This window comes from Ctenopharyngodon idella, chromosome 10 (assembly GCF_019924925.1).
Source record: "Ctenopharyngodon idella isolate HZGC_01 chromosome 10, HZGC01, whole genome shotgun sequence".
NCBI classification, from domain to species: Eukaryota; Metazoa; Chordata; class Actinopteri; order Cypriniformes; family Xenocyprididae; genus Ctenopharyngodon; species Ctenopharyngodon idella.
This window is the reverse complement of record NC_067229.1, coordinates 41644850-41666766: the sequence shown is the minus strand read 5'-3', so window position 1 is coordinate 41666766 and position 21917 is coordinate 41644850. Positions and strand designations below refer to the sequence as shown.

General features: G+C 37.0%; 2 protein-coding genes across 4 annotated transcripts; one reads left to right on the top strand and one right to left on the bottom strand.

Annotated features, from left to right (window-relative positions):
* Positions 1–3347: 3347 nt before the first annotated feature.
* On the bottom strand, positions 3348–14849 carry uspl1 (ubiquitin specific peptidase like 1). 3 transcript variants are annotated; one of them, XM_051909359.1, is made up of 9 exons: positions 14696–14849; positions 13495–13646; positions 13105–13227; positions 10281–10932; positions 7375–7485; positions 7162–7291; positions 6903–7028; positions 6604–6764; positions 3348–5018 (listed from the first exon to the last, which is right to left on the bottom strand). In XM_051909359.1, exons 2-9 carry the CDS (start codon positions 13612–13614, stop codon positions 3712–3714), a joined length of 2730 nt encoding a protein of 909 aa, XP_051765319.1. In that variant the 5' UTR covers positions 13615–13646; positions 14696–14849; the 3' UTR covers positions 3348–3711. The 3 variants fall into 3 exon arrangements, with proteins under 3 accessions (XP_051765319.1, XP_051765321.1, XP_051765320.1); XM_051909361.1 differs by having other exon boundaries at positions 13105–13646; positions 14696–14848; XM_051909360.1 differs by lacking the exon at positions 13495–13646 and having other exon boundaries at positions 14696–14814.
* A 2636-nt stretch (positions 14850–17485) lies between these two features.
* hmgb1a (high mobility group box 1a) lies at positions 17486–20892 on the top strand. The gene is made up of 5 exons (XM_051909890.1): positions 17486–17636; positions 19389–19550; positions 19633–19778; positions 19868–20042; positions 20163–20892. The coding sequence occupies exons 2-5, from the start codon at positions 19404–19406 to the stop codon at positions 20310–20312; spliced, it is 618 nt and encodes a 205-aa protein (XP_051765850.1). The 5' UTR covers positions 17486–17636; positions 19389–19403; the 3' UTR covers positions 20313–20892.
* The last annotated feature ends 1025 nt before the right edge of the window (positions 20893–21917 follow it).

Genomic DNA, 21917 nt, shown 5'->3' with positions numbered 1-21917 from the left:
TTAATTCAGAAACTGACTGCCATAAAATGCATTTAAAGTTTATAAACTAACATAACGTGCTAATAACGTAAGCATATTAAAACCATGAACGTCATTTCAATTATCATAAGAAAATGCTTTAAAGTAAAATCAACCAAATGAAAAAAATCATTTAAAAACCATCAATTTAATTTAATTAATTAGCCAACAGCAAACACTACATCAACAACTACACAGTTACTGCTTTTAAAGAAAGCATAATAACATAACATCGATGTTTCTAGGTCTTCTTCTGGGCTGAAGTACAGGATCTACTCTCCAGCACAACGGTAACCACACAAAACAACTTCTGCTAAAACAGAACATTAAACACAAACAGATCACCCCTATATCATCTTATAAAACGTTGTCCTTGATTCTGATTGGTCAATAGCTGTGTTTTATTCATGATAAAACACGGCCATGACCACTTCACACAACAGTTATGTGTATCACTACACAACACCCTTAGCAACCACTCTTAGCAACTTGAACTTTTTGTTCTCAGTTGATATTGTTCATTGAAGCTTACTGTATTATGTAGAACTTATTACCTGCATTCAGATTTAGCATTTTCCTTCAGGTCAGTCCTATGTTCATAATAAAAAATCTGTTTAAATGTAAAATGTATTAAATGTATTATCTTGTCCTTTTAACAGTTAAGGGGTTTTCCCATGACTGACAGTGCTAGTCAAAGCATTTGTCAGTTGTGTCTTGTTCCGTGTTCACAACAATTCAGTCTTTTAAATGTAAAAGTCTTCACTACTGACTGACACACTCATAAAGACAGTCTTTGCCGCTATCTAATGGCGTAATAATGTAACTTCTGATGCTGTTCACGGTCAGGGACTATTTTTTTCCGGCAGAAGGAAGGCTTTTTGGGAAAGTTTACTTCATGAAAGTTGCATAGATACATATTTTTGGCTTTAATATTTGTATTGTGTGGTAACCGTTTTACATGTAAGCAATAAGGTACTCGAGGCTAGTGCTGTATCGTGAATAAGTCACGGCTGAAGGGGTTGCAGGCACTCCACATCATGCCTAACAACGCCCTTCAGCCGTGACTTATTCATGATACAGCACAGCCTCGAGTACCTTATTGCTTACATGTGGTTGTGTAAAAACGTAAAAATAACACTTCATTTCCACATTTACTCTCCTGATCAATCACTGAGTTTTTCTATTAAGTGCAAAGTGACTTCACACTAATTTTACAGTAAACTACTGGCAGCAGGTTTGCCAATATATGACTGTTTTTCTTCAGTTTCCATGCTGTAAACTTAATTTACAGTTTATTGCTTGCTTTAAACTTAATTTACAGTTTAGTACTGTTAAAATACATTTCACTGATGTGTCTTTTTATTTTACACCTTTAAGCCTTTTAACCCCACAGCATAACACTAGTAACACTAAATCAGTATTGCCATTAATGAGATAATTAAATGAAGTAATTAAGCATTAGTGAACAACACCAGCAGTTACTAAGCAGAATCACTGAAGGAAAGAGAAAAAACAAGAACTACAACTGACTATAATAGAATACATTAAATCTCTTAAGATCTCAGCAGAGGATTAAACAACTCCTTAAACAGCATTACACTTATTACTAACCAGGGGTGTGTTTCCCAAAAGCATTGTTGGATAACTATGGTTGCAAGTTCCGTTGAACTCCATTGGTAATGACAGAACTTGCAACCCCGAGTTTGACTTTATTTCTGTCATACATCTACAGAAATAACAGAGATTTAGATGTTTTATTGAAAATGTTTGGTTACCATTATGGTGAACTGTGTTTAATTGAGTTGGGCTACTGAGCTTTGATTTCTTAGCATTAGTTCTTTTGGCTTGTTTATAAAACACATTTGTTATTGTTATGTGGGTTATTTATTGAAATAAGCTATCAGCCAAACACACACAGGCATCAAGAATCAGCATATGAATCTCAACAATGGTGATAAAATTATTCATGCTGCAGTGCATGCTGGGAGTCATGGGTGAGTTTTATCCTGTGCCGGTACCCAGCATGCATTGTGACATGAAACCTTTAATGTCACCATCATTGAGATTCATATGCTGATTCTTGATGTCTGTGTCTGAATGTTACAACAGTTCAAAACATCTTGTGTGTGACATGTATTTTGAATTTGTAAAAACAATTTATTATCACAATATTGTTGGATCTTATGCTGTAAAACCGCATCTATCAAAAATATAAACCAGATTCTGGATGAGATCAGTTAATTTGATCACTTGATGTTAAAGGGTTAGTTCACCCAAAAATGAAACTTTTGTCATTAATTACTCACCTTCATGTCTTTTCACACCCGTAAGACCTCTGTTCATCTTCAGAACACAAATTAAGATATTTTTGATGAAATCTGAGAGGTATATGACTCGTCCATAAACCGCAATCAACACTTTCTTGACCCTTGACTTTTCAATCTCATTTTGTTTTTGGCTGATTGTTTGGTTTCAAAGCACATTTGTCAAATTTGTTGTGTTTAATGTTCTGTTATAGAGGAATTTAAAGGGTTTCTGTTTGAGTTTTGTGTGGTTACCGTTGTGCTGGAGAGTAGAGCCTGTGCTTCAGTCCAGAAGGAAGACCAAAACACACTGATGTTATGCTGCAAGTTGCTTTCTTTAAAAGCAGTAATTGTGTTATTGCTGATGCAGTGATTGCTGTTTACTAATTAAGTTAATTTTTTTTAAACTGTATTTTTTTTTTTTTTTTTTTTTTTTTTTTTTTTTGTTCACTTTAATTTTTCTTAAACAATTGAAATGAAATAAGTTCAGTTTTAATATGTATTAGTTTATAAACCTGAATGGCAATTGGCTATTTTATGGCAGTCAGTTTCTGCAAGTGAAGTGAATTAACTTAAGTTTTAATTTGGTACAACTGTGCTGCCAGTATTTTACATATAAATTATAGAACAATTTTTTACAGTAAAAACAGTACTTTGCAGGTGAAGCTGCTGCTTGGGACTCACATAAACACCTACGGACAATTTAACATTTCCAATTAACATGCTTCATATTTTTGGATTGTGTGGGAAACCCACGCCGACACAGGAAAAACATACAAACTCCTCAGAAAGTCCTTCTGGCTCAGCTAGGACTCGAAACGGGGACCTCTTTGCGACTGTCAGGCGACAGGGCTACCCACTGTGCCGGCGATACACATACACACCCACACACACATATATAAAATTGTGTATTAACAGTGGAAAAGCCATGATCAAATTAAAAACCAATTGTAGGAATTCCATATAGAATTATTGTGAGGCACTTTTAACTCAAAAGAAAAATTATATGCAAATAACCACACTGTATTCAGTTTTTGAGAGCATTTAATATGAACTGTTTAAATAGTGTGATAACCATAAAAAAAGGACAACTCAAAAAAAACATTAATAAACAGACAACTGTACAATGCTGTACAAAACTTTACAAAAGTATATTGTTCATAATTTGATCTTCAAACATTGTATATACTGCGCTATTTAATGTTCTTTAGACTTCAAGTAGATCAGGCAAAATATAAACTGATTTCAATTAACTGATGATGTACCACATGCTTTCCTAACAAAAGTCTTCCTTTCCCAATACAAAACTACAAAGAACAGTTCTTAGGAACAACTTGAGACATCAGACCAATCTCATGATTTTTCTAAAAGCCTAAAAGCTTTTCTTAAATCAGAAAAATATATCTAAGCCATTAAAATCGGTGTTCTCAATGGCAGTTTGGCCCATCCCTGACTGTATATATTCATCGAAAGTCAACATGGAGTCATTAGTAGAAGACGGGTAGGTTAAAGTTGCTTCTGGAACCATAGTTGCTACTGAAGAATTTTGCTGTGCACTTCCAATTGTCGTCTCGCCATTCTGGCCATTGTTCAACATCTCCATGAGACCCGTGCTGTCAGGTGAGAGGTTACTGGCGGTCGTCACAGGTGACAAAAGCTCAGCGAAGAACTGGTCATATGCCGGGCTGTCGTAAGCCGAGGTACTGGAGGTGACGGAGTAGGGCGACGAGAGGGCTGTGCTGTCTGGTCTGGGTGCAGCTTCTCCTCTGCTTCCCAAAAGCTGGTTTAGCTTGGCCAGTTTCTTTTTCTTGGCCTTGAGCTTTTTCATTAGCTTTAGCCTGAGGGCTTCTGTAGTGTTAATGGGCTGCTGGTCTGCTGAAAGGCTTGGAGTTCTCTTAACAGGCGGACACATGCCACCAGGAAGAGTGACTGGTTTGTGTTGAGGCGCTACAGCAGGATTCACGCCACTTGAATTTGGCGATTTCTTGGTTATGAAGCCACAAAACATGTCAGCCGGCTTTGCTGGTAGAGCTTCACTGTCACATTTCAGAATGGGTTTTGGTTTTGGAGCAGGAGGAGGAAGTCTCGCTGGTGTAGAATGGAAGGATGGATGCCGTTGAAGTAACGAGGACAAAAGTGGTGAAGGTGCATGTACTTTTGTAGTCTCTGATGATCTCATCACAATTGGACTGGCCACAGGGGTTTGAGGTTTTGGAGGGTTTGAAGTTTGACAACTGGACTTAGAGGTCTTAGAAGACAAACTAGATGCTACTGGAAGACTAGGGAGAGTGGCTGGCACGACGGCTGGGCTCTGAGGAATCTGGACATCCTCAGTGGCTCCGTTCACATCAACCAGAGTGAGGGTCACAATGTCCGTATGTGACAGACCCTCAAATGTGTCCAGTAATGTGGTGCTTCCAATGGATGCATCCAGAGTGCTGGCAGCAGTGGAGTCTCCCACAGTGAGCGCGTTAATGACACACGTGTCATCGGCTACAGAGTCTGACAGTTCGTGCGGGTGTTTATCATCGACATTCGTGACTGCCGAGGGAGCTGTCAGTGAGCAAACCTCTGAAGCTTCATCTTTAGTGGAGTCTGCCTCCCAGAAAATAATGTGAATTTCATTGGCAGGAAATGAAAACCTCTTGTGCGTCATGCAGTAAGGGTGTTTCAAATCATCGAGTTCCAGCCATGAGCCTTTAAGACAGAAAACAGACATGTAAATTAACTGGAGATGCACTGATGTATTGGCTGATAAAAGCAATTATTTTCACTATCATGAAATTCAAGCTACACATATATATGGCGTTTTGACACTCTTAAATGTGAAATGACCGATCGCTGTAGTGCCTCCATTCAAGCGGCAGTGCGACTCATCTCTTCCACTTTAACAAGTAATAGCATGAAAAAACATGCATGAACATCAGAAGGTATGTTGAAAGATACAGTAAAACTTACTAAAAGGTATCACGTCTCAATAAAACAGCTTGTGAACAATGTCACTTAACATAGCATTTACCTCAGAAAACTTATCCAATGTTCACAGTTTGTTGGTTAGCTATTAAATACACCAGAGAGGAGCTTATTTACTGTTAATTATAGTTTACATTAGTGGGGAGAGATTTTTTTTCCTTAAGAAAATCATAATATCGGTATAGGCAGATTTAATTCTGAATAATCAGCTACTGGTATCGGCGGAAAAATGTAGTATCTGTGTATCTCTAAAATTAACCTATTATTAACCTATCATACATGTTTGGAATAAACATTTCCATATCTTCCAGAGCAAATAATCAGAGATAACCAGAAAAATCGTCTGTAAATCCAGGTTGATAACCACACTGAGTCGTGTTCTGATGTAGAACACAGAAGAGCTGCACTGTCTATTTAGCGTAAACAGCATAGGAGACTGACAAATTTGTTGAATAAAGTCATTATTTTTGTTTTTCCGGACAAAAACAAAAATAAGTAGTTACGTGGGCTATTTAACAATGTCTTTGGTCAATGGTACTACCTTTCTGGAACTTGGAAGTGGTAATTAAATTGCTGTCTATGGAGGAGTCAGAGAGCTCTTGGATTTCATCAAAAATATCTTAATTTGTGTTCTGAAGATGAACGAAGGTCTGACGGGTTTGGAACGACATGAGGGTGAGTAATTAATGACAATTTTCATTTTTGGGTGAACTAACCCTTTAAGCAGGAAAATGTGTGGTGTTTTTAGCAACATTAGAATAAAATAAACCATTGACTAATGGGATACCACCTTAAGCCAGTTGTGCAGAAATTTAAGAACTACTACATGCACTACTGTTCAAAAGTTGGTAAGAATTTTTTTTAATGTTTTTAAAGTTTCTTGTGCTAAACAAGACATTTATTTGATCAAGAATACGGTAAAAACAGTAATATTGTGAAATATAATTACGGTTTAAAAAAATGTTTTCTATATTAATCTATTTTAAAGTGTAATTTATTCCTGTGATGGCAAAGCAGAATTTTCAGCATCATTACTCCAGTCTTCAGTGTCACAGTATCTTTCATATGCTGATTTGCTGCTCATGACATTATCTTCATCAATGTTGAAATTAGTTGTGCTGTTTAATATTTTTGTGGTAACTGTGATATATTTGTTTCAGGATTCTTTGAGGAATAGAGAGTTCAAAAGAACAGCATTTAATTGAAATATAAATAATACTTTCTAACAATATAAATAAAAAATCTGACTCCAAACTGGTAGTGTAAGTAGATCAGCTAAAGAACTCACAGAATCAAACTGGAGACTCACCATTGCTCTGACGGATCCAAGTGACAAAGTGCTGAAGATGCTTATTGTACTGAATAACAGTGCTAACATTGTAGTGCACGTCCTGGAACTCGAACGAGTATTTAGAGAGGTCTTTCCTGGGCAAGCCCTCTACAAAGTGCAGCGCAAACACAGAGGACAACCTGCAAAAAATGAACAGAAACACAATTATTAATCAGCCACAAAGACCAACAGAGTTTCAAATATTCAATTGTGATGAAGCAAGGGAATGATCAGGGAAAAAACGAAATAAGGAAATGTATAGTTATTCCAACTCTTACCTTTCAAGCACCATTTTCCTCCTCTGGTTTTTACGGTTGCAGTTGTTGCACTGAGTGCGGTGAATGGCTTTTAATGGGTGCCAATCATTCAGAATCTGAGTGAACGTTGTAAGAGTCTTCTCAACACTGCAAGATAAAAGGAGGGTTGTGTTACAGTACATGTGTGTGTGTGCTTGACACCAAAACAATTAACTACTAATTCAAAAACTGTTTAATCACCAAATACAAATTATTTTAAATTAAATGGCTAAATCCTTACCTGTCGCTTACAGTATAACTACAAGAAGTGCACTTAAATTCCCAACGGACAGTATGCTGGAAAAGATCCTGAGCCCACTTGTCTGATCGTAGAAGGAGAGGGAGCGCAAACACAGGTGTTTCCTGCTGACCTACATGACAGACAAATTATCACTCAATACAAATGCCAAGCAACACATTGATATAATATCGTTTTATGAGTAGATGTTTTCACCAATTTCACACTTCAGTGTAGGCTGAATGAGTTTGAAGAGTGACAGACGGAGCTCAGACAGCTGCCGTTCTGCCTCATCCAGGACATCAGCAGGGACTCTGGTTACCTTATCTGCAAGAGAAAAACAGGTAAGCTCTTCAGGAGTCAACATATGCATATAAATGCCAAACTCTTAATAAAAGCTTTTTTTGTAAATTTGTTACATTTAAAAAAAAAAAAATATATATATATAATAATTAGGGGCCAAGCACCGAAGATGTGTAGGCACCTATTGTATCCGTTGGCGTTCTTCTTTCACTCTGGAAGTCTATGGCAGCCCACAGAACCGCTTGTGGGAAAGTTATGAAATTTGGCACACTGAGGTCAGTCCTAACATTAACCACACTGATTTTGGAGTCTCTAAATCAATGTCAAATAGACGCAAGGCTCTATTTCCTCAATGCTTTATCGTATTCAGACCAAATTTGGTCCATGTCATCACAAGCATGACCTGAGGTTACATGTTGCGCAGCGCCACCTACTGGTCCGGAGATATGAAAAACGGCTATTTTTGCTTATAACTTCTGAATGATTTGTCATAAAAGTGGTCTTGTTAGATTTGTGTCATGCCAAGTCGAATGATATCCAATTTTCCCATATCGGCCATTTTGCATTTTGTAGTAGAATGCTGTATTTTACAAACGCATGAACGTATCATTAGGAAACTCGGTCATCGGCACAATGCCCTGAAGGAGTCTGAGAAGTTTTGGAAAAAAATGATTTACATGCTTATAACTTTGGATGTGGTTGAATTATTTTCACGGGAGTCATCTCCTTGGATTCCTGAATCCTTGCAGAGTACAACAATACCAGATGCCTCATGGTTAATGCAATGCTGTGATTTAGCATTTAAACAACATTCATGAATATCTTACCATTAGTGCAATCGAGACAAAACCACCGTAGGAAAATCTGAAACATACGCTGTTGACAATGCTAATGGCCAAATGTCAAAATTTTGATAGTAAATGGCAAAAAATGCAATCAAAGTCAGGTGTGTTTTTTTTATGTGTTCATACATTTAAATGTCTATAACTCCTAAACAAAATGAGATTTTTCACCAAATTTGACACGCTTATGCAGTAGTTCCCAACCACGTTCCTGCAGCCCCCCCCCCAACACTGCACATTTTGCATGTCTCCTTTGTCTGACACACCCATTTCAGTTCTCGGAGTCTTGATTAATGAGCTGATGATCTGAATCAGGTGTGTTTGATTAAGGAGACATGGAAAACATGCAGTGTTGGGGGGGGCTCCAGGAATGTGGTTACGAACCCCTGCGCTTATGTATGGGGGCATTTTGAGGAAACAAAAAAGCGGTGAGACTGCGCAACTTGGTGGTGCTATAATTGAACAAAACATGAAATTGGCACTAACTACAGCACTGTTGGTCTGATGGACTTCAAAATTGACATGCAGTGTCTTTGTCTCAGTTGCTATCATGGTCGATTATAACATTTTTGGTCTGCTGCTAGCTTCCTTGTTTACTTCTGTTGTGCTTGGCCCCCTAATTGCTGCTTGCAGCATTATTTTAATTAAAAATGATAGTTTATTAATATATAATTTTTATATATATAAAATGTCTGCAAAGATCAAAGTGCATGACAAATAAAGTTGTCTCCTAAAAGAAGGAATTGATTGTGAACTGCGAAATGAGCCGTCAGCAATTCCAGTCTCACTTTCTGTTCTATGTAACAATATTACAAATTTGCATGATGCCAATCTATGATCACTGGCTGCCCACAAACAGTCTACTCTGGCCCACCCTCAAATACTGTAGTTGACATGTCAATAAGATGCTGTTTTCTGTGCTGCAAATCCACTTTGCATGCACTTCAACAGGATGAGGACTCGTGATGGAATTGATACAGTAAAACTGACACCATCGTTACTGTTCGTATCACTGTGTATCAAGCACTGAGGAAGCTGAAGGAGATGAAATTTAGATATAGCAAAGGGGATTAGCTTCCGAAATGCACTGTTAAGCATTAGACCAATCAAAACAGACTTGGCCATCTGACCAATCAGAGCAGAGTAGGCTCTCAAAAAGGAGGTTAACAGAAACTGAATCTTCGAACAAACCATTTTCAGACTCTTTGAGAAATTAGATGTAACTCTATTGTAGGAGACCACCAAAACAATATTAGGGACCTTTAAAATAGCATAATAGGGGCACTTTAAATATATAAGAACATTATATATAATAGGGGTGTAACAGTATACAAACATAACGGTTCGGTATGGGTTCGGTACAGCAGGGGGGAGAAAACTTAATACAGATTATTTAATGTAAAAAACTAATTAAGACATTACTAACAGGTTAAGTAAATATAGTGAAAAGACTAATATAGTTCATATACGAAATGCTCCCCTCTAGAGTTTTCTAGTGAACTAACATGCTGTCGACACTAAATGCCTGAGGTAAATGTAATGCTATGTGAGATATTCTCAAGCTGTTTTATTGATGTCTTTACACTCTTTCCGCAGTTGAAACACTGGTTGAGAGATTACATGTAAACATACAGAGTGCTTGTCTCTTCTTGTTCTGCACTTTATACTGATAGCAAATAGTGTTGCATTATCACACGTGCCCCCTTTTGGACTGGAGTGGGGATCTCCGGTGACCAACTGTATTCGTCGGTCGTGTGACTGCATGCACCGAACTGTGACATTCGTACCATTCAGTTTGGGACGAATACATGTACTTATTATATATATATATATATATATATATATATATATATATATATATAGATATCTATCTATCTATATGTTAGAATAAACTCATAACATGCTGCATAACATTCCTAATAAATGCATATAATGTGTGGTAACACAAAAAGGTCCCTTTAGTTAATGCTTTCTTACCTTCACACTGTTGCTCCTTGGCTTTTAGATATGCACAAGTCTTATCATACGTAGAGCAAAGGTTCCAGACAGCAGAGTTGCTGCAAGGCACTGATGTCAACTTGTCTATTAGCTTTACATTCTGATATGGAGTCTCTCTGATGGTCTTGCAGTACACAAGCATCACCAACAATGAATCCAACCAACACAGGTTGTCCTCATTTTTCCAGAAGAGATGTGGTTGCACAGGAACCAGCTCTGATGATTCCATATCTACATCCATTCCGAAGATCTCCTCATCCTCATTTTGAGTACTAGATACACAAATATCCTTCTTGTCACACAAATCTAAATCCTCATGGGTAGCAGCAGGTAGCTCTTTTGGATGTTGTTGCTCAGTGCCATTAATAGAGACAGTCATTCCAAGTACTGATTGTTCCCCATTAAACATTTGCGTTTTAACAGCATCTTTTGGAAGGGTGGCGTCATTGACATCAGCATCACATGGCTCAGACACAGCAGACAAAACGTCCAGTTTCTCCTCTCTCGATCGCTTTGAAGGGGAGGATGCAACATCGACATCGGACAGGGAAGAAATTTTCCTCTTGCATCCATCTTTAGACAAACCAGCACGCACATCTTCCAGAGATCTACTAACCAAAGGGTAAAGACACTGCAAAGTGACAGAAAAACACATCACAGATGTAAATGACCATTTCATTGTTCAACCAGTCTTTAAAATGAGTCAAGCATCTAATACACGACAAATATCATATTACCAATTTAAAACAGTTGGATGCTTGGCATCTCATACTAAAATAAAAAGGACCAAAAATTATATTTTGCAGCAAGTAAATAAAGCCTAATTTTAGAACAATATTTTTTTTTTTGCAACGTAAACTTTAATTAGTAAAATTCATTAAATATTGTGACATTTTCATGACAAATTAAGCACATTTTCCCTGTCACTGTAATGCAAATTCTTACTGTAATGTAAGGGCTGGGACAATACATAGATTCTCGATTCTTGAGTCGTGATGCAATGAATCTGGATCGATCCTGATATTTTCTCTCTCTAATCGATTCTGAGCTTAGTTTTAACAGCAGATGGCACTCTAGGCTAGTTTTTAACCACACTCTCAAATGCTCACGAAGAAGAGTGCTGGATAGCGCTCGTGCGTTCGGCTGAGTCATGTAAGTGGTTAAATATACTTGCACCTCGGCTCAGAATGCTTTTATGACACAACATTAATGTAAACACAGCCCACTGCGAACACCCTTGTAATTCGCTTCAACCTTTTCAAATATTATGAATGATTATTTTAGGTTTAAGTGGTGTGCGTAAAGGAACTAGAAGCAAGCAGAGTATGGGTGTTTCTAAAGCACGTAGTGCCATCTGCTGTTAAAAACTAAGCTCAGAATCGATTCGAGAGAGAATTGCAATACATCGGAAAATATCAGAATCGCTCCAGATTCTTTGTATTGCGAATTGAGAATCGATGTATCGTCCCAGCCCTGTAATGTGCACATACATTTTTCTTAATTTTTGGAGTCACAAGATTTTCAGTGGTGATTCTCATTACCTTTTTTCCTAAATTAAAATCAGCAAAAATAAAACGAGGTACAACAAACAAAGCCTTACTGTGAAAATACAATTTAAATGTTTTCTTTTTACCAATGTTTTTTGGAATTGTAAATGCCTTCTCACACTGTGCGTGACAAGATAAAGCGAAGCGGCGACGAACGATGCTTTCACTCCGATCGTGAAAAAATTGATTACCTTCGGAAAATTTACGCCAGCACGATAGGCGCAACCCACTATTCAGCTGATTGGCCTATTGTCACTGACCACTGAGAAGAATCACTTAAATATTTGCGCATAGCACCAACCATAGAACTATTAAGACATTTGCAGGGAAATTGGGCATCCACTGAAGCACAGAACCTTCAAAACACTTCAAAATTTATTTCAACTCTCCTGCTGGGCAAGTTGATTGGCAGTATAAACACACAAATCTTGCTGACGCGCCTTGATTAATCACGCCCGGTCTAAACAGCTCCATAGGGATCTATTGTTTCAATTCAAGACCGTCATCTGGTTGCACATTCACATCGCTTAATCGTGCTCAGTGTGAAAGGGCCTTAAGTTTCACAACACAAACATTTTTATTCAAAACAATCATTTTGTCCTTTTGATTTTAGGGTGAAATTACCCAGATATATTCTGGACAGGTAGGGCTGGGACAATAAATCGATTCACGATACAATGATCAACTCTGATATTTTCTCAATGTATCGCAATCCTCTCTCGTGAGGTTCTGAGCTTAGTTTTTAACAGCAGATGGCACTACATGCTTTAGAAACAGCCGTACTCTGCTTGCTTCCAATTCCTTACACACACCACTTAAACCTAAAATAATCATTCATAAAGTTTGAAAAGGTTGAAGCGAATTACAATGGTGCTCACAGTGGGCTGCGTTTACATTAATCTTGCATCATATAAGCATTATGAGCCGAGGTGCAAGTACATTTAACCACTTACATGACTCGCACAAGCTCTCCAGCACTATTCTTCATGATCATTTGAGTGTGCAGTTAAAAGCTAGCCTAGAGCGCCATCTGCTGTTAAAACTAAGCTCAGAATCGGTTCGAGAGAGGCTTATGATACATTCGGAAAAAATATCAGAATCGACCCGACATCAAAGTATCGCAAATTAATTTATTGTCCCAACCTTATCAACAGGTTTTGTGAAATTCACACAGTTAATATGTCAACATTTCCTGATAAGCAAGAGAAGCAGCATTGGTAACAGAAACACAAGTGTTAATGGATAAATTGCCTTACCACTGGATTTGTACAGAGCATGACAGTCTCCTCCAAGTTGAGAGCATAAAAGCGGAGGGCATTTGTCTGACCTTTTGCCAAGCACCAAGGACAGTTCCCAGGTGAGGCATTTCTGTCTTCACACTGTAAAAAACAAAAACAGATGAGAAATCACAGAAACAACACTCCTTACAGAAAATAGAAGACTACAAAACAATCAGTGTACAGTACACAACTACAATGCTTTTATGACCATTCTTTCGCCTTTTACATCACAGATTTCCGTGTTGTTTCTCTGTTTGAGGTGGGGGATCAAATCAATAAAATTGTCCATAAAATATAGAAATAAATTTGAAGGTGACAGCGGAGCTTTGCACGAGTGACAGAGGGAGAGAACTGAGCATAACTGACTTTTCCCAAATACCCCACCACTGCTGGGGTCGGAGCCCCAATACCAGTGCCTTTGCCGTTCATTTTCACGCCACTGAAGTTTCCATTCTTTGATGAGTCCTGCTGCCATAAACTTGACATAACCGTGTCACCTGGCTCACCGCCTGTACGCGCTGCAGTGAAAAAGAATATTTAATTTCTGAGACATCAACTGACCCATTCCAGGCTGATACACATAAAGCAAACATCTCAAACTAGATACGCATTTACTGAAGGAACTACAAATGCTTGCCAGTCAGTAAGAGAACAGTGTTTAAAGTCAAGATAGAACATAAGCTGCTAGCGTCTTTTCTTCCCTATTGTGATGTATATCTGAATAAAACGGCTTCTCAAACAAGAAAAAATGTAGAGCAGGACTTGATTTTGTTTATCAGGAATTGATTGGATCATTGTGGTTTGCTATTGCTGCAATCTCATGTGAGTGACAGGTTGTCCCGCCCTCGCGCCAGTAAACACATCATCAGAGAATAGATGTTGTTACAAGAGGGAGGGCGTGTTATTTTGATTAAAGATTAAGGCACATTACCTTTAAAAAAAAAATAATGAATGTACACATGTACATCATTTATAATAAAAACTGCAACATTCAATATAATAATAATAAAAATAAAACAATAATTGTACATTTTGATTTCATGGTGACTAAGTTTTTGCTTAGTTTAACTTCAAGGCTACTTTACAATCAGCGCGCGACTTGTTTTCAGGCCAATCACAATTCAGTATGCAAATATATGTTAAGAAGACGACCAATTAGACTGAACCAGTGACGAAAGTGAAATACTTAAAGTTACGGGTTTAAAACATACAGAATGCTGAATAATTAACATGTTCTGCCTATCAAATACGGACAGGTAAATCAATTGGTTTGCAAGCAATCGATCTTGTATAACTGTTTTCTTACTGACATTTGACTGTGGATAAACGTAGCTGTAATATCGAATACACAAGACTGTATATACAAGGTAACTGCCCCATTATGATAGAAATACATACACAAATACATACAAAGTCTTAGATATTTAGATATGTTTCTTTGTTGGCCAATATCAGGCGCCAACAACCACGGCAACAGTGCGCTAAGATGACAAGCAGATCGCCCAAACCTAAAAGATAACATTCACAACAGATTTCCGAGGCGCACATTATCTGCACCAACACATACCTCGAAACTGGACCGAATGTTCAGAATTTCCAAACAGGATTTTATACACGCATTAGGTAGTTCCAGCACGCCGGTAGGAGACATTTCCATGTGCATGCTCAGTCGTACGCTCAACGTACTACTTCCGGTTTTGTAGGAACCAGTAATAAAGTTTTTTTTTTTTTTTTTTTTTTAACAAAGCTTTTTTTACAGCACAAGAGCGCCATCATCTGGATTGTCTGCGTGCATTATCAAACGATGGAATACACTGTCTAAATAACCTAAATAAAATTAGTAAACAGCAGAGATTGAATCAACAACTACATGAAAACACTCAAGCCTGTACTGTCTATAATTACCAGTAGAAACACGCAAATGGACAGGAATAAACGTATTAAATGAGATGCTGAAATGTAAATGAAATGTTGAATGTGTATAAATATAGTGCAAATAAAGTGATATAGACTTTAAAGTCAATTTGAGCATTTCATATATTGCTACCCACAGTTTCTCTCTCAAACTTTATTTGTATTTGCACGAGTGCAATTATGCAGACGCATGGAGAGAGCATTAAATTAATTTATAAATTAATTAAAAAAGCTTTTAAATTAAATTAATTTAAGCCTAAAACGGCTTAAATTAATTTAATTTAAGCCGTTTTAGGGTTCAGTTTTCATATTTGAAATAAAGACTTTCAAAACAAAGTAAGATCACATCGATATCATGATCATATGTTGTTGTTTTCAATTCAAAGTCTAATCAAAACGAGACAGAAAGGGCAATGGAAAAATAAACGTTTTCTATCTAAACGGAGGTGTTACAGAATGCACATATATCATAATATATAGGCTATGTATCTGTGCCTCATTTCTTGGATATAAATGGTTTGGTAAATTAACTTTTATGTTTTATTTAAAATAAAATGTTTGTATGCCAATATTTTTATTCCCTTGTCGATTAAATAAAATCGTTGGATTTCTGTTTACTGTGGTCTATCCGGACTTTTATGTCCCAATTAAAACTTTTTATCTCTTAAACTTGTTTTTGTTTTTTTAAATGTGATATTTCAACAAAAGTATGCATGTCACATAAATAGGCTACCTAAAAAAACGAAAATAATGGGAAAATGAAAAATTGTAAATATATTCACATCAGCATATGTCAAAATTAAACATGGCCGTATAAAGCATATCTTATCGATAATACATCCAAGTACCCAAGCGTCAGTACCACCGCCTGTGTGCTCAGCACAGCATATGCCTGTGCGTCTGCGAGCATGTGCTCGAGCGGCAACGCGCCTTCTATTGAGGAGTCGTAGGGTGCTACAGCTGCTCTCTTATGAAACAATAGAAGGCTATATGGGCATCAATTCCCCATCAGGCTCCCTTGGCGGTATATCTACTGCCCCCCGTTCTACACAATACGAATTTGCATAATTTTTCAAAGATTTCGCCATTAACATGCATAGGCTTCGGTTCTTGCGTGTGCGTATGGTATTAAATTAATTTGGTTTCTAAATTATGGCCTAGATAGAAATGCATATGTTAAGCTATTGCTGCTTTTTTTTTCAGGGCAAACAATTACTATCAATGGTGTGGCGTTTTTATGTCTGTGATAGATAGATAGATACATAGATACATAGATAGACTGTAAGCCCGAATAAGTTGGCAAAACTTAAAAAAATTGAGGCAATCGGTTACATCAAAATTTTTAAAGAAATTTCAAGTTTAATTAAGCAGAACTAGCAGATTTTTATTTTGTACTCATACATTTTAATTGTTCTTAAATTGAAATATTTGAGTAAACTAATTCATACATTTAACTTAAACTTATCTTGCATGCTGGGAAATAGAAATCCCAGTCCAGTTTCAGTTAAATTTAAGTTTGTCTAAATTAAAAGAAATTAGTTCATAAAACTCAAAACAATGAAACAATTCAGTTCTGTGAACTAGAAAGAAAAAGAAAGTGCTAAATACTCAAAAGTTAATTTGACTGAACTGATTAGTTTAAGTTTGTCCTACTCAAACCAATTAATTATTTTGAGGGATGGGGTTTACAATGTAGATAGATAGATAGATAGATAGATAGATAGATAATCATTGTGTAACATCATTGCTCTTCTTTGATTTCTACTCCATATCTATATTTTATCTGCTCATATTTTACTATTGTAGGCTAATTATGAAATTTAGGTAAATATATCAGTGGTCGAACTAAATCTAAATGCAATGATATCAAGATTAATGTTTTGAGAGTGTTAATCTGGCACTTGACATACAAAAATCTTTACCATTGTTTTGGGGTGCTGTCATTTAATTATTCAAATCAAGGACTAACTAACAGTGTGCAGAAAGCGCCTATGACGTTGTATCATATCGATTCATATCAAAACTTTATAATTAATCACCTTTTGATACTCAAAAAGAAATCCCGCCGATTAAGCCACTTTAATAAATATAAGTCATAATTGCACATTTTCGTTAAAATCTGACTCGGATGTCCATATAGTGCTTGATCAAAGCGGGGCGTCAGTTGGACCGACCACTCTTTCATTCAGCGTTTTCCACCTCACAGCAACGCCGACACTCCGCGTTGACTCACTCGTTCATTCAGCACTGCGCGTGGAACACACAGAACACAGTACTACTACAGCCAACACAGTACACACAGCCTTTGCTTTAAGCTGAGACAAGAAACACATACATACACTCCGTATTTTGTATTACCCCGCCATTTAAAACACTCGTGACGTTTCACAAAAGGCAGCCAATCGCAGCACGGCTGTTATTAGGACAATGGAAAGCTCTCAGCCAATCGCAGGAATATTCGCCGTGGCGGCAGCCAATGGGCTGGAAGCCCTATTGAGAGTAATGCTAGAGGGTTGAGAGAGCAGACTACTGCGTAGGGCTATTACATCCACATACAGCCATTGCAGTACATTCACTATCCAGACAAGACAGTGGTAAGTGTCAGCTTGTAGACATTTCAAAGTGTGAGGTAAGTACAAAAATTGCGAGAAAAGGTCAGGAAACCATAGGGAATTGAAATTTACCTTGTAAAAAAAGCTATTTTATTGGTGAGAGGATTTTTATGAAACGTTAAAAAATATGGTATTATCCCCTCAGAATAGAATAACCGTAGCTTTTTATTTCATTTGTCTTGATGTACATCTTTTAAAAATACGGAAAATAGTCGGTTTTATTCGAGGGTTGAAAATACTGAAAATGTGAAAAAATACATTTATTCAGACTATTCGAAATGTAACGTTAAGCGGACAACTAGGTGACAGAATTGCGTACAAACAAGGTCTATGGACGGTGATAGTGCCAGCAAGCAGCCATTGCAGCGCTTTATAAGGGATGTCTGTCAGAAGAAGACAGTGAACTATGAGAAATGATAAGAAAGAAAAAAAACAGACTAACGAAAAAATTAAAGCATAACGCCATTGTTATGTGTATGCATTTATACGCTCGGTGATATTGAAATGACAGAGATACGGGCGAAAAAAAATCACCTCAGAAGCTGCGCTTTACTGTAATGGCTGACTGTACTCGCATAGGAAACAAGGCAAAGCCATAGAGCCATAGACAGGCGCAGTTCGCTTCAACTTTTTCAAATCGTGTTTTCTACCCCGCCGAGCTCAAAGTTCGCGTTTTTCGAGGTGGAAAATAAAAATTCCATCTTCCGTCGTTCCAACCCTGGTATTTTGATATTTTTCCGTGCGTGAGAAGGGTGTTAAATTGAGAGTTGAAGTGAGGTAGGTAATGCGGTCGCGCGGCTCCCCCTTATTGCAAAGCAGTGTAATGGCTGAGCGCTGACACAAAGAGAAGGAGCCATATTCTCAGTGTTAGTGCATGAAGACAAGCGGCCATTGCGAGCCCAGTGCAACTCTGCACAGCACAGACCCAATGTATTACTATACACCAGGCGAATGCACTGGGCTTTTTGCGAAGGAAACAATTTTCGGTCAGGAAAACCGACCCGCGCCGTTTGTTTGTCGTGTCCAAAAGCGAGCAGGAAGGCGGGTGGAGACATTTTAGGGGGACTTTCTTTCATGAAGAAGGCTTTCTCACAAAATGGAAGAAGAAATATTGCCGTCGTTGTTGACCTCCTTTCCTTCAGCGAGACGAGAGTGTGCGCCATTGCTATTTCAACGGTACATAGAGAGAAATGGGCTCTTTTCTATGGAGAACAAGGCGAAAGTGAACTTGATTATTAAGAATTTTTACGAGTTTTTCGATGTCGCGCGTTCTTTGGAACATAAGATAACTTTAATTAACTTAGTTATTTTCACAGTTTTAACCCTTTTTTAACTTTGAAAAAATACGGTTTTGTAAAGTGAGTATTTATAACAACTTTTTAATGTTTCAGAAGTGCATACAAGACTTTATTTTTAAACGCAATATTGTGGAAGGGATCATATTTACATCATAAATCGTCAAATTTTCACGTCGCTCCTTGAAAATATGCAAAATACAAGAAAAAAAAAAACTAGTTTAAAGATGGTCATGTTATCATGTCAAAAGAACAATTTCGTTAGTGATGTTCATTTTAAAGAGCACATTGCTACAAATTTAAAATAGGATATTTGACGAGTATAATTTAACACCATGTTGATATTTGATCTAATGTAGAATTTGTTAAATTATGGATTAAATAAAAAATTAAAAAATTATGAATTTTAATTACTTTTTTTTTTTTTTTTTCAATTTAGGATATTTAGGCAAAGATGGGGAAGGATCCAACAAAACCAAGAGGCAAAATGTCCTCATACGCATACTTTGTCCAGACCTGCCGTGAGGAGCATAAGAAGAAACACCCTGAGGCAACGGTCAACTTCTCGGAGTTTTCCAAAAAGTGCTCTGAGCGATGGAAGGTCAGTCACACCTTCATTTACATTGTGTTAATGCCAATTTCCCTCTCTTCCCAACAATGATTTTTTTTCTTCTCTTCCTCAGACTATGTCAGCCAAGGAAAAAGGGAAGTTTGAAGATATGGCCAAACTTGACAAGGCACGTTACGAGAGGGAGATGAAGAACTACATTCCACCCAAAGGCGAGAAGAAAAAGAGGTTTAAAGACCCCAACGCTCCCAAGAGACCCCCGTAAGCATCTTGCTTGGTCATGAAGATGCATTGACATTTGTGAAGCATTAAAAGTTAATAATTTTTTTTAATCCTCTGTTCAACCAAAGGTCTGCATTCTTCATTTTCTGCGCCGAATTCCGACCCAAGGTAAAAGAAGAAACCCCTGGTCTGTCTATTGGAGATGTGGCCAAGAAACTGGGTGAGATGTGGAACAAAACATCATCTGAGGAGAAGCAACCATATGAGAAGAAGGCCGCCAAGCTGAAGGAGAAGTATGAGAAGGTGAGAAAAGATGCCACGCCCAGTCAGCTTAAAAAAAATAAATAAAATGTTATATTGCATTTGCTATATGAATAAATTGTCTTTAATTAAATTAAATTAAACATCTAATTTTCCTTTTAGGACATTGCCGCCTATCGCTCTAAAGGCAAAGTGGGAGGAGCCACAGCCAAAGCCCCTTCCAAGCCGGACAAGGTTAATGATGAGGATGACGACGACGACGATGAGGAGGAGGAAGATGACGATGATGATGACGATGAGGATGACGAGTAGATAAATAACTTTTAGAGCTTAGCTTGTTGTCTATAAAGCATTTAACCCCCTGTACACTTTACTGAGGCCATAAAATGGGTAAATAAAATAAAAAAAAACTGAAAAGCAAAAAAAATAAATAAATAAGGCTGTGTATATGATATGTTTTTAAGCTGTACAGTTTCTTTTTTTTCCTTTTTTGTATAGTTAACACTACAGAAGTGTCATCCGTGTTCGTCCAAATGCCCCAACCCTTAGTTCTTAATTTCTTAAAGATGGTTCCAACACCACTATCCTTACCTGGTACAGTTAAAAAAAAAACGGGGGTTGTAAAATTGTCTTGGGGTCAGTGGAGTTTTAGACGTGCGCAGCACACAACCTAGTTTCATGTGAGGTTGTAGTTCATATCTTAATGTACTTTTGTTTGTTTACTCTTTTTTTTTTTTCAGATCAAATATTATCATCATTAGTAAATCGCCGTATCAAAGTTATTTTACTGTATTTTGAATACCACTGTAATTGCAGAAATGATTAAAAAAATGTAATTGTTTTGTTCTGGTATGCTTCTGACATCAATAAACTTTTTTTTTAAATAAAGAAATTTTTTTTTTCATTTTCTTCATAGAATCAGATTACCATCTAATTGTGATAAAAATCTTAGAGGCATTTGGAACTCATTCTGTGGAACTTAAAATGTTAAATGGATTTATCTTAAATAAATTTTAATTAACTATTAGATAAAGACTGTTTCTATTTAACTTGCAGCTTTTCTAATACTGCAAGTGAAAGGAGAGTTTTATGTGTGTGTCATGTCTACTCTTGTTCATGTCAAATATTACATTAGATTAATTATTTAGGTAAACACATTAACAGAAGAGCATCATGTACCAATATTAAATACCTTTTATTTCTAATTTAAAGCTATTTTTATTACTCAAGACAAAGTGATTCCAAGCTCAATTATCTTTGTCTATATTGGTTTTTATCATTTTGATTGATTTATGTTTTTATTAGGGCAGTAGATTTGAATGTAAGGTTACAGTACACCAGCCAGTGAGTCCGTTTTGAGGTCTTCATGTTTTTCGTGACAAACAGAGGCTTAAAAAGAACACATGAACGTATCACCAGATGAAAATCTCGATTAATCCGAGCCGCCTGCTGTTCATCTGGTTAAACTGCATATTACAGCGGTATACAGCGCCATCGTATGATTAGTTTGTGGAATTGTCATATGTTTATACATGGCATGACGCTTCAATCAGATTATTATAGAGATCAGCAGCTCTACATCCGCGCCATGATTTTCATTCCCTTATTTTTGAGCTTGTATTTTCAGTGGTTACTATACAGCCGTCTCTCTGCCATTGTGGACGGGATGGATTTTATTTCGTTTTGTATTGTATTGAGGAACACGGTTTGTTAATTACAAATTACATGACAAAAAACTAAATTATGTTTCTGGAAAGTCTGACTGGGGCTAGTTGTCTCACTGTTTACTCCAGTAAATATTTATCATGATTTTCCCCCTGTATCTTGGCTACAAAAACAATAACATGATTAACATTTATGTAATTACCCATGAAAAAAATACAGGTAAATTTAAATGTAAAGCAAAACCATATTGTT

Coding starts and splice junctions, on each gene's coding strand:
- hmgb1a (XM_051909890.1), top strand. CDS start 19,404: ATGGGGAAGGATCCAACAAAACCAAGAGGCAAAATGTCCTCATACGCA. Junction 19,551..19,632: donor AGTGCTCTGAGCGATGGAAG/GTCAGTCACACC, acceptor TCTCTTCCTCAG/ACTATGTCAGCCAAGGAAAA. Junction 19,779..19,867: donor AACGCTCCCAAGAGACCCCC/GTAAGCATCTTG, acceptor GTTCAACCAAAG/GTCTGCATTCTTCATTTTCT.
- uspl1 (XM_051909359.1), bottom strand. CDS start 13,614: ATGTCAAGTTTATGGCAGCAGGACTCATCAAAGAATGGAAACTTCAGT. Junction 10,933..13,104: donor TGCTCTGTACAAATCCAGTG/GTAAGGCAATTT, acceptor GTCACTTTGCAG/TGTCTTTACCCTTTGGTTAG. Junction 5,019..6,603: donor TTGGATCCGTCAGAGCAATG/GTGAGTCTCCAG, acceptor TCTGTCTTAAAG/GCTCATGGCTGGAACTCGAT.